We start from the raw sequence: 14,397 nt of genomic DNA on the forward strand, positions 1-14,397 counted from the left end.
ATATAGGTACTGAATTCAGAATAACTGCATCACACAGATGCAGAACAGTGGAAAGAGAATAACACTTTTATTTAATTTAAATAATTCCTTAGATCAGGGTGGTGGTCTCTTGGTGGTGTTACTAAACAACTATTTTACACTCACACTTTATGTGTTATTTACAGTCACTTAATCACTCTGTCAGTCAACCAAATCTGTTACTATAAAACAACAAACACCAAATCTAGTCACTTCTTTAGTCTTAGTTGAATTTGATTTATCTAAGGCTACGTTCACACTGCAGGTGAAAGCGCATCAAATCCGATTTTTTTGACCCTATGCGACCCATATCCGATCATGGTATGACAGTGTGAACGGCACAAATCCGATATTTTCAAATCTGATCTGGGTCACTTTCGTATGTGGTACTGAATCCGATACATATCCGATGTTTTAGGCTACGTTCACACTGCAGGTCTTAATGCTCAATTCCGATTTTTTGATCAAATCCGATTTTTTTGTCTGCTTGTTCACACTACAAATAAAATGCGACAGCAAACGCGCTCTAGTGTGAACGCTCAAAGCGGCCCGCATGCGCAAAAGAAGACGTCACACACAACGCGCTCTGTTTAGACCCAGAGCAAACAGTATTGTTTGACTGATGGCCCTTAATATAAAGACTTCGGACTTTATGTTTCCAAATTTTTGCTTTAAATTATTTTGTTATTTACATAATAATGTAAATAACCTAATAATGATCCTTACTGCTGTTTTAGAGGAGCGCTGCTTCAAAGGATAATCTGCAGATTTCTGTCAGAATCTGCAGATTATACAGTACAAATAAAATGTTCACATTTCTCCAACGTGGTCTTCCCAACAGTTTCACCGGATGGCAAGAAATTGTTCGCGATGTCCTCTCGGGCGCTTCTCCGGCGCTGATAATTGGCGTCTGTCTTGTGTCAGTGACGTAAAAGACGGATTTAATGCGACATGACCGTTCAAACAGCAGTCGCTGTTTTACTGATTTAATTTAAACCCTGCATTTTTCATCTTTTTGGTCAAATAATATTTTCCTTAAGGAGAAACTAAGTAACAACAACAGTCATTTCTTAAAAAGATTCTTTAAATATCAAATCTGATGTAGCAGCCAAATTTACACAGAAATTATACTGAGATCTGTCATCATTCTCCACATTCCTGGAGGCAAAGAAAATTAGCTAAAGCAAATGGAGCAGGTACACTGAAGGTGAATTAAGCTGTAGGTACAAAATAGCTCAAAAATGACATTAAAAGAGCTGGAAACCTCGTGATAAATGAGATACACAGGTGTCACTGTAGACGTTAAATTCATGTCAAACATGCCAGAAATTCCACGTTCAATCAAAGAAGTAATATTTAACAAAACAGAGCAATCAGTGAGACAAAAACATTGCCTTCAGTCAACAACTGTTTTTATTCTGAACTATGTGTTTGTTTCTTTCTAACAAACGACACACTGGCTGCTGAATGTTACCGTACTGTAATGGCATTTTATATATATATATGCATGAGACAAACGTGACATATCAGAAGGATTTCATTCCAAAATGCAACCTGTTTTTAACAATGTGGGGCAGCTGGACGGGTGAGTGGTTAGGACATGTGCACTACATGGATAAAAGTAGTGTAGCAGCCATGGAAACCAAAACCATGAAGCTCCCGGCTGACAGTTTCTGTGCTGTTAATGCCAGAGGATGTTTGGAGTCTGACCTTCTGTCATTCTCAAACACTTCCTCCACTTACAGCTGACTGTGGGATATCTATGAGAGAAGAAATGTCACAAACTGCGGCTGTGGCGTCCTGTTACTGCACCAAGCTCAATTTCAGTGAGCTCTCTCCAACAGCACGTTCTTTCGGGAATCTTTGTAAAGACAGACGGCATGCTAGCTGCTTTAATTCAACAGTACAGACTTACTCCCAATACTTTTGTCCATGTAGTGGACAAAAGTCTACAGCTGCATGCTGTAATTTCCCACCTCCCTCTCTTATATTTCCTGTCTAACTCTGGAAAAAAGGCAGAAAATGTTTAATAAAAGATCAAGAATTATACTGAAATGCCCTGAAATACTGCAGAACTGAAACTGTAAGCTGGATGTCTCATTTTGGAATGAATATGCTGTTCTACTTGAATATCAGCTGTAAGATGTACGTTATTTCCTTGAAGTATGGTAGCTTAAAAGAATGTCTGTTGTTCTGAAAAAATTAAAAATATTTGACCTGCAGCACAATTTTCAAACACTGCAAGTTATGTGTGGTTGTTCAGTCACTGCGGCGTCTGAGCAGTCAGGTGGTTTGGCTGCATCATCCTGAGGAAGATGAGCGGCGCTTTGGGTGCAGGATGAAGTGGAGGGAGGCTCATCTGTCTGTTTACCCCGCAGGCACCAGGTGATCTGTCTTTTCCAGCTCATCTGTTTTAAAGGAGAAAAAAAATGTAGAATCAAATTTTACCGTTTATTTGGTGTAGATATTTACATGTACACACACGAAACCTGCATAAAACTTGCTCTTGTGATAATATTTGTTCAGTTCAGTATTAACACTAAATCAACTAACTGACATGTTTTTATGGGTCACTAACTGTCAACAGCGCCTGTGGATTACGTACTACTGAAGTCAATTAAAAAAAAAATTTTCTTAAAGAAATAATCAACACAAATAAATTGTTGGGTCTAAACTCAGACCCCGCTGTATCCAGGACTTATTCCCATGAAAGAAAACCAAGGCAACGGCGTTCGATCGATTACTTGCGCAAGGGAGGCCTCATCTGTGTTCACCACGAAAATGACCCAGACGATGGCCTCCTCTCGCTGCCTTTTATTGAGAGACAGTTCACACAGCAAAGCAACACCCACATGGTTCTAAGACAAGGCTTTGTATGTATATGTGTGAACTTCTGTATGTAAGTAAGAATGTGTGTGTGTGTGTGTGTGTGTTTTGGGGGTGCGTTTGTGTGACCTCCTGCTGACCAAAGGGTCCTAAAAGCAGGAAGCTTACAACACAAGAAACAGATCTCTCAGATAGGATGTATCTACAATAAAACCTCCCCCAACACAAAGTGGTTAGAGGTGCTCAGGATCAAAGGAATGGCTTTGATCTTACTGCTTGAAATAAGACTGTACAAATTTAAGAAACACAATGGCAACATTCAACAATTAGACCTAACAGAAATATCAGCATTTAGAAGACATTCCTATACTTCTTGGGGTAAATAAAGTATATTTAAAAAAATGAAGGGAATGCTCGATCATCACAGTGTGACACAGAATCAGTTAAACTTCAGGGATACCAGTGTGTCCAGTTAGGAAGCAGAAACCACTGTGAATCCTCCTGGTTTGGTACAAATGAAAGTGACTCCACGAGGATGCTGTGACCTCCTGATGTCCTTCAGCGGGACCTGAAGGAACATCATCCAGCAGTCCCGGGTTTACAGTGGGTCAGTAATGGCCTGAGCAGGCATATCGTTGATGAAGGCCAGTCAAGCCTTCATGTGCTAGACTGTGGGAACAGGACATCAGGGCTCCGTGGACTGCATTTCTGGCAGTTTGATGAAAAATCTGCCCGTGAACAGCCCCACTGGAGGTCATTCTGTGGGGCTGTGGCAGTGCTGTCCCACTTCAGACAACAGTCTGCCCTTCTACTGCACTGTCCAGCTCTCCCTGTGCGATGGCCCATCTCCTGGTATTTCCTTCAGTCTTGAAACTGTATTGAGAGAGACAGCAAAACCTCCTCTGACCACATCTTGAAGGAGTTTGACTACATGTGTAGGTACTGTCTTATGCTACCACTAGTGACAAGGACATGAAATTATAAAGTAGAGGAAAAACTAGAGAAAATCCCCTGCAAACACATCCCCTTATTGTCTTATTGTTGCTGCTATCTAACTGGACAGACTGCTGTCCCTGAAGATTAACGGAAACTGTAACATCTATCAAACGTACACGCTGCCCCGCTTCCCATCCTGCTGCCCGACACTGATCTGTAAAGGCCACGAGGAGCTGATCAGACCGGTCTTGTCTCCATAGTCCTTCCTTGGCCCCTCTCCTCTTCTTCCTCAGTCTGTATGTGACAGTTTGCAGCAGTGCATTCAGGCTGGACAAGGTGATGTCAGGAAGCTGAACCTCAGCTGATCTCTGCACAGAAAAGAACAAACTCAAAATATGGGACAATGTCTGAAGCTGTGGGGCAGGAGGGACAAAGAATAAAAATGCAGTGCAGTCCCATATAAAGATGGGCATATGCTCATGCTAAATAAGCCCTGACTGGAAGCCTACATTTCCCACAATCCAATCTTTAAACTGCCAACTTCTTTTAGACATTGTCCCAGCTTGCTACATGCTGCGTTTCTTTTCTGATGCTCAACATCTACTATTTCTACAGGCTGAGAGGTGCTCCCCCTCAACCCTTCACCTGTGCTAAATCAGTAGACTGCCTCTTTAATGTTTAATACACGTCCAGCAAGGACAGGAACCACTATGTTCAGAAAACGTCCCAGTGAATGGATCTGAAACTAACTCACACTCTTGGAGAACAGGGGATTGTCTATCCAGGGCCTGATGTCTGAAGCCTGCACTGTAACTGCTCCACTGACTCCAAAGCCTTCTGCTCCAAGCTTTGCAGAGCTGGTTGTTGCTTGTTGATGCACAGTGATGGCAGGCAGAGGAGTGAGACAGCCTGAGCTCTGATCAAATGGTTTTGGTTCGCTTATAGGCGGCGGCAGAAATGGAGAAGTCAGTGAGAGTCTTGGTTTGGTTGTTCTCTCTGAGGTTAATCCTGACTGGAGGTCAATTGCGTTTTGTTTCTGTTCCACTAGTTTGCTGACAGATGGGTCTCTGCTGCTGGTTTCTGTTTCCTGTCGACTCATGGAGGTGTTGCTTTCTTCTTTCTCGTCTTCCTCCTCCTGCTCAGTCTCCTTAGCCAAGGTTAAAACCGGCATTAAGTTGACACAAAACCTCATTATGTTCCCTGATATCTCACATGTAGTCCCGTCCTTATCTGTGGTGGACCTGTTGTCCGATGTGATCTTCTTTATCCTCTTCTTTGACTTCACTGTGCTCATCCTGGGAAATTGCTTCTTTGCTTCTATATTTAGTGGGAAACCTGGTTCTAGTTTTACTATCAATGTGTTGTTCTCTTTCCCCATCTCACTGAATAAATATACATAAAAACACCTTTGACCACCTCCTATGAAATTATTCAGACATATCCCGCAAAACTTTATTGCATAAAAAGCTTCCCTCTCGGATCTGTCAGGCTGAACTCCTCTCTCTCCAGCAGCAGTGGGAAATACTGAGAACAATTGGAGGTCTCTGTGGCTGGCCCATTAAATCTGCTGTTATGGTAACGAGCACACAAACTGCTGTCACCTGAACTTTAAGAAGAAAGAAACCAAAGTCAAAGCAGGAATAATGCCTGAGTTCAAAGCTCTCCAACATGGAGGGTTTTACAGATGATGGAGGCGCTTACAGAAATTATGACAGGAATTCTTGTTTGCTGAGGTGGAGCAAAGATCGTCTATGAGAAAGATGACCCACTAAGGAGACGTTTAAAAACAACAACAACAACATCAAACCATTTTCTTAGAAATAAATCTGAAAGCTTTTTTTCAGCTGCTTTCAAATGTCTTTGTTAAGAATCATATGCACTTAAAATTATAACCTTTAGGTTAAAGTGAATGCTTCCGTTTTAAACAGACACTCACTGATCAATGATAAATTCTGCTTATTTCTACACTCTATTGCATCAACAAATGTTTTAGTAATAGTCAAAAATAAAATGTTTCCAAACAAATTCATGGTCCATGTTTTATCATTCATCCTGAAGTCTTGTGTTATGAAGGATTTGTCCTCCAAATGTATTGTATTTATTTATAGTCATGTGAGACTACAAACTATGGACGGAGTGAGTGCTCTCGGTGTTTTCCTCTCTTTGTTTGTGGAAAAGACAACAGCCTACTGTCAAGCTAGCGGTCAGCAGCTAGCTGCTCACCTGATAATCTGTCCGTTTTTTTTTTTCTTGTGTCAACTGTATTTATTTATTTTGTTCTCGATCTGTAAAGATACCGACAGTGGGATCTTTCCGCCTATTTTTTGCTGGAATAAGATGGTCGTTTTGACAAATAGCAATGAAGAACAGGATTATATGTGAGTAAAACAACAAAAACACCAGTCTGTTTCGTTAGCTGGCTGGCTAGCTATTAGCCGGTAAAATAAGTCATATTAACATAAATAGCTAGGTTTATTTTCAGGAGTCGTTGCTTGTTTTAGTTCAGCTGAAATCCTGCAACGTTTCCTGCACATAAAAATTTCAATACACTCTGTAGTTGGTTTTGGTTATTTAAGAGTTAAAGGGCAATTTAAACACTTGTCCTTGTTAGCCTTTTAGCACCTAACTAGCCTTCCTGTAGCGGAGTCTAAAGATGAGAGGCGGTTTTAATGTTCAAAATCCTGTTTTAAGTCAGAAATCGCAACACCGACCATAATAACTAATACGCGTTTTTAAGGTTGCATTGAAACATGTTTCGTTAGGTCTTACTTATTAAACTAAGGTTTGGATGCCAGAGGGAGAGTATGGGCGAACCTAAATAGTCCAGGCACAGATTACATCATATTATGTTGCTAATAACCCGTGGGCTCAGGCTAAAAATGGCATCAGCATGTTGACAACTGAGCTCACAGGAAGAAGCTCCAGCAAAGGCGGTCCACACAGACACCCACTGACCTACATCTGAAGCTGCTGTGGGATGCTCTGCTCTGTTCTGACCCAGTTACATAGAGAAACCAGAGGAGGAAAAAATCTGCAGTTTTCATGGGTGTATTTTCAGTTTTAGTAGGATAAATGTCATCTATATCAGCGGTCCCCAACCCCCGGGCCTCGGACCGGTACCGGTCCGTGAGTCGTTTGGTACCGGGCCGCGAGAGTTGAGGCTCAGGTGTGAAATGTATTGTTTTCAGGGTTTTTATCGGTTTTCAGCGTTATTCTGTTATCGATTTTATTGTCAACTCGGTTTTCCTGGGTCTTTTCACGTGTGTTATGAATAAATCTTTTTTTCGGTACCGGTACTAGTTTTATTTTGTTGTATTTATCTGCGACACCTTAAAGGCCGGTCCGTGAAAATATTGTCGGGCATAAACCGGTCAGTGGCGCAAAAAAGGTTGGGGACCACTGATCTATATGCTTTTGTCTTATTTATTCCTCAGATAAGGTGATTACATGGCCATCCATGTAAATATGCGTATTTCAATAGATTTTTACTACAGCTGTTATTGCATGTCGTTTCAGGGTGAAATTATTATTGTGCACCTGTACCAGGTGTTGTGCAGGAAAGGCTGTAACACAATAAATAAGTAAATAGTCAGTTATATGTGTTTATCCTGCTAAGGGCTTCTGTGAACCGGGCCTGTTACAGGGTACACCTTGCTTTTACCTTCACATCTGAGCAGTTGGATAGGTTTAAATAAAGCAGCTTGAGGAACAAGTAAGCTAACTTGATTCCCTCGAAATTCCAACAACTCAATCAGATTTTGAGATTGGAAGCTGGAAATTCTTCTGAAAGATATATCAACTCAAACTCACTAAACTGATCCACTGTGCTCTGTTTTTCCAGCCTGGTAGAGGAGCGTAAATGCACCTCATTGCCTAGCTCTCCTGCCAAGCGAGTGTCACCCACCAAAAAGAAACAGTTCTATATCAACCAAGCCATCCGCAACTCTGACCTCACACCCAGGGCCAAAGGCAAGAAGAGCCTCCACCGACAGGAGAACAGTAAGCTCTCATTTTACGTAAATTAAAAGACGGCGTCAGAGACTGCAGGCGGAGCAATGCTGGGAAAGCATTGAAAGGATTACTTTGGGGAAGAATCTCTGTGTGCAAGTTCAAAATGTTTTATAAGATGTATTTGAGGCTCCCGAGGCTGCTGGGCAACATTTTTACAAAGAATTCTGACGTTAGTGGCTTCAATACCTTAGAGGATGAGAAAAACTTTTACATTAGTTATAAAGTCATAAACCTGTCATTGCTTTGCTCATTTATCTCTCTCTAATCTTCTCCTTTGAAAATTAGCACCCTACCTTGCTAATCTCCTTGAGAAAGATGAGTGCTCCAAAGACGATCTGGAGGTTTGCAGCAACCCAGCCATCCCATCCATCTTCTATGAAGTCTGCACCAATGGAAACTATGTAGAGGTACACAAATTAGTGGCATTTGTTGCAGAAGTGCGCACGGCTTAAGAAAAGATTTATAATTTCACCGTGTCATGTTCTCAAATTTTGTGTACTGTGTGCGCAAATATTTACCTGAGAGGTCCCACAGGAAACTGTCGCTCAAAAACCATGTTTGTGTGTCCAAAGAAATGTAAACTGTGTGGTTTGGCTTGTGCGGGGTCTCACAGGGCACAGGGTTTTGAAGACCACCTAGAAAGATCAGGGACGCTGACTAATGTCATTTCTTGTCTTGTTGTTGTTTTAGCCGTGGAACGACTTCATGAATTGCTCTGGTGAGGAGCAGGAGAGGCCAAGAAGAAAAACACCAACCAGCTCCTCAAAGACCAGAGGAATGGTGAGTCTCACCCTTTGAGCCTTTAAAGTGGAGCTGTTTGTCTGACTTTGTCGTCTCTCTCTGCAGTAAATCCTGCCTTCACTGCTCAGGACTGCTTCCAGAGAATCGATCGCAGGTTGCGAGCAACTCTGAGGCGGAAACAAATCCCCATGGTGAGTGTCTTCTCTGCTTCAAATCTCTCACTGTTTGGTCAGTGATTGCATCACTCATGTATTTGAAGTCGTTGTCTTTATAGTAAGTAGGGGTGGGCGGTATAAACGGTATACGGTAGAAACGATATTAATTTGGCCAATGGTAGAGATTTTTACTATACCGCTCTACTGCGATAGCGCATGTTGTTGGTGTCAACAAGCTGCGTCTATTTTGGTCGAAAGCATCGCAGCGGCTGCAAACAACATCATCTGCAAATTATGCCGGGCGACAGTAATAGCAAAGAGATGAAGCACTTTTGGAATATGGGGAAAGCCAAAAACTGCGCTTCCTCCACTTCTGTACCATTGAGTCATTAATGCTGAATTCCCTCGCAGCTGCTCTATTCCCATGTTGTTGCAGTATATTAATGACTAACCTCGTATTGTGGATGGATTATCTCAGTTGTTCTCCTGACTGAAGTTTAGTCCGTTTGTAGCATCCTGCCATGCGATTGTATTTGTCCTTAACCACCAGAAACCCTCACATTAACTTTTATCGAGTGGAAAAAAGTTAGTGTTCATCCTCCAGCTTCACTGTGCTAATGATATGCTAACATAGCTGTTTTGCTAGTGATCACGTAGCACATCTTTATATAGCAGCTAGCCCAACTTCAGTAACCCTACAAACGTCACTGCTGTTTAGTTTCCTGTCTTCATTTATGTTGGAAGTGATAGCAGAGCTGTACGTTTGAATTTTTTCAGAAATCTCTCAGTCAGAACATGCTATATCATGCTTAGGTGGAAGCTAGCGCGCTAACTTCTAACTCCGTTGAATTTAATAAATTCTGTTTTCATGGATGCCTGGATATTAAACTTAATTGTTACACCTGGTAAAGCAGGAACGCTGATCATTTTATTAAAGATGAAAGAATTTAGACAGTTTTTAACTCTCAGTGATGCTGCAGTGTTCGTTTGACTATTGGGACCTGAACCAGACGGTGTTTTGGACCCAGATTACTCCGCGAGGCTCCTGACTACGGTAGCTGTAATGCTCCGACAATCCATCAGGCGGTGCGGCTTTATAGCTTACCAAAGTTGTACTAAAACATTTTTGACAGATTACTGTGCGTCGTGTACCACATAAAATCTGTTTGAGGTCAGTAGGCACAACCAGAATTCATACATAAGGCACACTGTCCATTTTTGAGAAAATTAAAGGATTTTAAGTGTGCCCTATAGTGTGTAAAATACGTTATACAGAAGAAAAGAATATATCGTGATATATATCGTTACCGCACATGCTTCAAATTATACCGTGATATGGATTTTAGGCCATATCGCCCAGCCCCAATAGTAAGTTCAACTCATGTTAGTTTTATGCAGAGCCAGTTATCTCTTAACCACCACTGGCGGGTCCTCTTAATAGACCCATCTGCTTGTGGCTTCGTGCTGCAAGAGTTATTTCCTCATTGATTAATCTTCCTATTTTTTATGTTTTATATAATGTTTGAAATTTGTGAAAAAGAGGATGTTCATTAGCCTTCTGTTGTATGAATGTGCCCAATGAAACACTGAATTAAATCAGAAATTATAAGATACTCCTAATCATTATCAGGGACGAAGATGATGCGCAGGGACATGAGAGCAGGACTCCCTGAGATCGCCTGCTGAAGTTTAGTATTTTTCCCAAACACAAACTATGAATTTTGTGAGATCTGTGGTTTCTGCTTCTCTCAGGGAACGCTGGAAGTTCTGGAGGAAAACCTTCTGAGCTTCTTCAACGCTCAGCCTCACTCAGTTTACACAACCAACCTCAGCAGCAGGCAGAAATCCTCTTCTTTCAGTTGGTGTGTCTGTGCTTCTTCAAAAGCTTTTCATTCACTTTAGTCTTTAATTGGTTAGACTTTGATAATGGACAGTGGAATTACACCTGTGGGAAGTGGTCTGGAGAGCTCAGTGGAATGTCATTTGTCATGTAAAATCTGAGCAAATTACAACCTAGTGACCCTCAGTGCATTGCTTTGGCACCTCATTAATGTGTTAATTAATCTCATCTCAACAATGCTGCTGTTTGGATTGTTCTGACAAACATGCAGGTTCAAAACATGCAGGTAAACCTGCTGTATTAGATTACATCAAGTCTTTATCGTCTGTCACCATAGCGACAGGAACACAACAGGAACAGGAGAAAATAGCTTACAGCCGGTGGTGAATACACAGTCTCCCTTTGTCGAGATGTGCGGGGAAATTGGTACACTACACAAACGTAGTCAGTTTGAATCAAGTGGGTTAATAACTGTCACATTTTTGTTGTTTGTGTTCGTCAATCAGCTTTGAGAGGCTGCTGCTTCACGCCATCTGCCAGTATATGGACCTCGTCTCTGCAAGTGAGTGGCAATAATACATAATGGCTCAGTCACACTAGGGTAAAGTTAGGATGGTAGATTGCCAACATGTTGCAGTCTGAGTCTGTCTGTGTCGATGAGCACAACTCTTCTGTGGCGTGTCTCTTTGCAGTAAAGGTTCGACTCAGCCGATTGGTTATTTCAGCTCGTTATATTGCTGTGTAAAGGGAAGGTCGCTGAGCGCCTGTGTCAACCTATGAGCTTCTCATTCACTCATTTTATTTCTGTCTGATTGCAACAAAGCAAACAGTATTTAAAAAAAAAAAAATATATATATATATTTCTAAGAGAGAGGGTGTAGGCATACCGGGCCCCTATTCCTCATGGTGAATACAATATTTAACCAACCACAAAGTGACAGTACAGCAGAAAACAGTGTTTCATAATGATATTAGTTTTAAACAAACAAAACATGTTAATATTTGAATTTTCTTTTTGAGGGGGGGGGGGGGTAATTTGTTTTTAAGCAAACAAGTAAGTCGGGGTTTTGAAAAAAAAAATATTCTTAATTCATAATTAGTTGTACTCAGCTGGAATAACTCATGGACACCTGGAGCCAATTGTTTGTTTGTTTTTTACTTAATCTGCTGCTCATAGTCAGATGTACTGAATATAAGTGGTGAATATGAATTCCTGTTTATGCAGATTTAAGCTATAATTATAACTCAAGAATTAATATACTGATTTAAACAATACTGTGAAACTAAACACTCAGCGCTAACACGTTTCTGACGTTAATGCCAAAAAGGAGACTATATTACAGAGTTGGTGACAGTAGTCTGGTGTCTGCCTGTTAAAATCCTTGAGTCTTCACTACATATGTGTGCTCTGAGTCTGAACAGACATGGAATTTAACAGCAAATTTCCTTGTTGTTGGGAGTGTTACAGTTGCAAGTATTTACACTCGTACTTCAAGTTTAAAGCCACTTTGTGTGTTCTTAAATGTACAGAATTTTTGAACAGCGTCTTCACGAAATAAAAAATACCAACAAAAGAAAAACGCAATGTATTTTTTACAAACCCCCCCCCCAAAGACTTACTGGCATGTATCATCTTTTCATCTCATTAAAATTGGAAGATTTTGAGTTTTTATCATTATAAATGCTTCTGTCTTTACATAATCCTACTTATCCAATCCTGGCTGCGCCTGCTAAGCCAGTTTAGTTTGTTTCAGTCACATCACAGTGATCAAAGTCTATTTCTTGCTTGTTGGGCCTCCAGGCAGCGACTACAATGGCTTACGTCAGACTGAAGTGGTGAACAAACAAGAAGAGTTCCTGCCTCCTGGACTCCTGCTGACTGCCTACCTGGAGCAGATGAGTTGAGGACAGGACCACGCCCGTTTTTGTTTCTTCCTGTTGCAGACAGGAGCTCTGAAATGTAGATATGATGTGCAGTCTTCACACATTGTTTGTAATAACCACCCAGCTAAAATGTCTGCTTCTCTTTCTCTCTGTCAATTTTCCATTAACTAGATCCAAAAACGCAACAGAATTGATCACTGGAGCGTTAGCTAGGTTAGTTCGTGCTTAAAGTTGAATTTTAAACTGTAGGTTGGGTAATATGTAGTGAGTATACAGCTCAGCAAAGCAGGGTCTGGACACAAAGTCCCATCTGAGGCTTACAAACTGATACCTGTTTGAGGTTGGTAACTTGACCTCTGCTGTCACACAGTTACATTTCTACCCCACGGTGTGTGTACAAGCAGCACAGGAAATCCAGCTGCTGAAGTTTACTAACAGTGGACTTAACACTGGACAAAACAGGCACAGTAAATTACAGCAGTAAGTCCTGAAAGTAATAAAAAGCATACTGTGTAAGGTCTGTGAGGAGTCTGCAGCGCTGTGTGTGAAGGTTTTAGGACCGTTCTTAAATGAAATGCATCACCGCCTGAAACAGTAGCCTGCATGAAGCGTAAATTTTAATCAATTTATTACTCACAAGAAAGTACATCTCTTTCATTGCTACTTGCAAATTATAGTTACTCTCTTTCTATTGTGTGTATTATTTAGAGGCAGATTGAGGCTTTGAGGTGGGTCTGAGAAACCCTTACAGTTCAATCAGAGGCATCTTTTGTGACAGCTGAGTAGCGGCTTTATGAGTTCTGCTTCCAGTGCATGTGTGTGCCATGTGGGCATTAGGTTCAGTTTTCTGAATGTGCAGCAGATCGAGCATAGATGCTGACAGACTGCTGCTGTCACTGCACACTGTCAGTGTTATGTCAGTAATAGCCAATATTTAGGATAAGAAACTATATTATTCTATGTTTTGGTGCATCAACGTAGAGTGCTCTCTCGGTTTACATGAACACACAGCTTTTAACTAACACGGATTCAATGTATACTGTACCTACAGTAAATGGGGGATAAAACCTGCTGAGCTTTGACTCTCAGGTATGTTAAATCTCAGTATTTGCATCCCTGGAAAATACTTCTGCCTTATGAACACAGTTTCTATGTTTTCTCTGTACAATTTTCTACTTTGTACTGTACTTGGGTTTTGGAAACACGTATCCAGGTTATTTACGGAAAAAGAGACTTTATTTCTGTTTTCTTTTTATAATGACGGCAGCAGAGTAACAAAACTTGACCTGTTGGTGCATTTTGTCAACAACCAAAGTGTGCGTGTGAAAATCCAACTTCTCAGGCTTTTGACTTGTCACTCTGAATGTCATGTAGTGCTCATTTCTGTGTACTGTGTAGAGCCCAGCCTGTTTTTGAATTATGTTCACCTCGGGGCCCTGTCAAATTTTCCATTACATGTACACATAATTGTGCCAATCATGATATATTTAATTGACTTATGCCAACATTTGAATTGAAAATGCCCAAAAAGTTTGAGAGCTTTATACAATAAACTGAAAAATCTTTGTGTATGTGTGCATACTTATAAGTATCACTGCAACTATTAAATGATTTAAGTTTTTTTCCATTTTCTCATTTTATTATCGTCAGAATGCTGAAAACAAAATCTGTGTGAGTGCTTTAAATAAATGGAAGTTAAAGTGTTCATTCACATTTGTAATATTGACTTAAAGTCAGACCTAGTTTTATTCTTGAGATTGTTCTCCTTCTGCTGGCCTAACAGCACAGTTATACGCGAAGGCTAACAGCTCTTCTCCAGCATCATTGCTCGAGATCAATATCCTTTTTTATCCATTTTTAAACTGAAATATCATCATGCAACATTATGCCTTTGGACCACTTTTCTAAGGGTAATCATCGTAGTATAAAAGTTTTATGTATGTGTTCCTTAATTCCTCCTGGATGAGAAGAGCAATCTTGATTAAA

The 14,397-nt window shown here is 40.8% G+C and overlaps 2 protein-coding genes across 5 annotated transcripts; one reads left to right on the top strand and one right to left on the bottom strand.

The window, feature by feature from the left end:
• Nucleotides 1-1,413: 1,413 nt before the first annotated feature.
• On the bottom strand, nt 1,414-7,614 carry LOC102079452 (uncharacterized). 4 transcript variants are annotated; one of them, XM_005463578.4, is made up of 5 exons: nt 6,550-7,614; nt 5,482-5,548; nt 4,535-5,386; nt 3,957-4,148; nt 1,414-2,426 (listed from the first exon to the last, which is right to left on the bottom strand). In XM_005463578.4, the coding sequence occupies exons 3-5, from the start codon at nt 5,156-5,158 to the stop codon at nt 2,250-2,252; spliced, it is 993 nt and encodes a 330-aa protein (XP_005463635.1). In that variant the 5' UTR covers nt 5,159-5,386; nt 5,482-5,548; nt 6,550-7,614; the 3' UTR covers nt 1,414-2,249. The 4 variants fall into 4 exon arrangements, 2 of the variants coding, with proteins under 2 accessions (XP_005463635.1, XP_025758139.1); XR_003215918.1 differs by lacking the exon at nt 6,550-7,614 and adding an exon at nt 3,305-3,717 and having other exon boundaries at nt 4,535-5,820; XR_003215917.1 differs by lacking the exon at nt 6,550-7,614 and having other exon boundaries at nt 3,305-4,148; nt 4,535-5,820.
• LOC100692900 (R3H domain-containing protein 4) lies at nt 5,958-14,032 on the top strand. The gene is given in 9 exon segments (XM_019351015.2): nt 5,958-6,158; nt 7,622-7,779; nt 8,077-8,198; nt 8,482-8,518; nt 8,521-8,571; nt 8,638-8,723; nt 10,440-10,525; nt 11,034-11,089; nt 12,329-14,032. Coding segments are annotated over 9 exon segments (741 nt in total). The 5' UTR covers nt 5,958-6,117; the 3' UTR covers nt 12,433-14,032.
• Nucleotides 14,033-14,397: the final 365 nt, after the last annotated feature.

Source organism: Oreochromis niloticus, linkage group LG22, assembly GCF_001858045.2.
Source record: "Oreochromis niloticus isolate F11D_XX linkage group LG22, O_niloticus_UMD_NMBU, whole genome shotgun sequence".
Lineage (NCBI taxonomy): Eukaryota > Metazoa > Chordata > Actinopteri > Cichliformes > Cichlidae > Oreochromis > Oreochromis niloticus.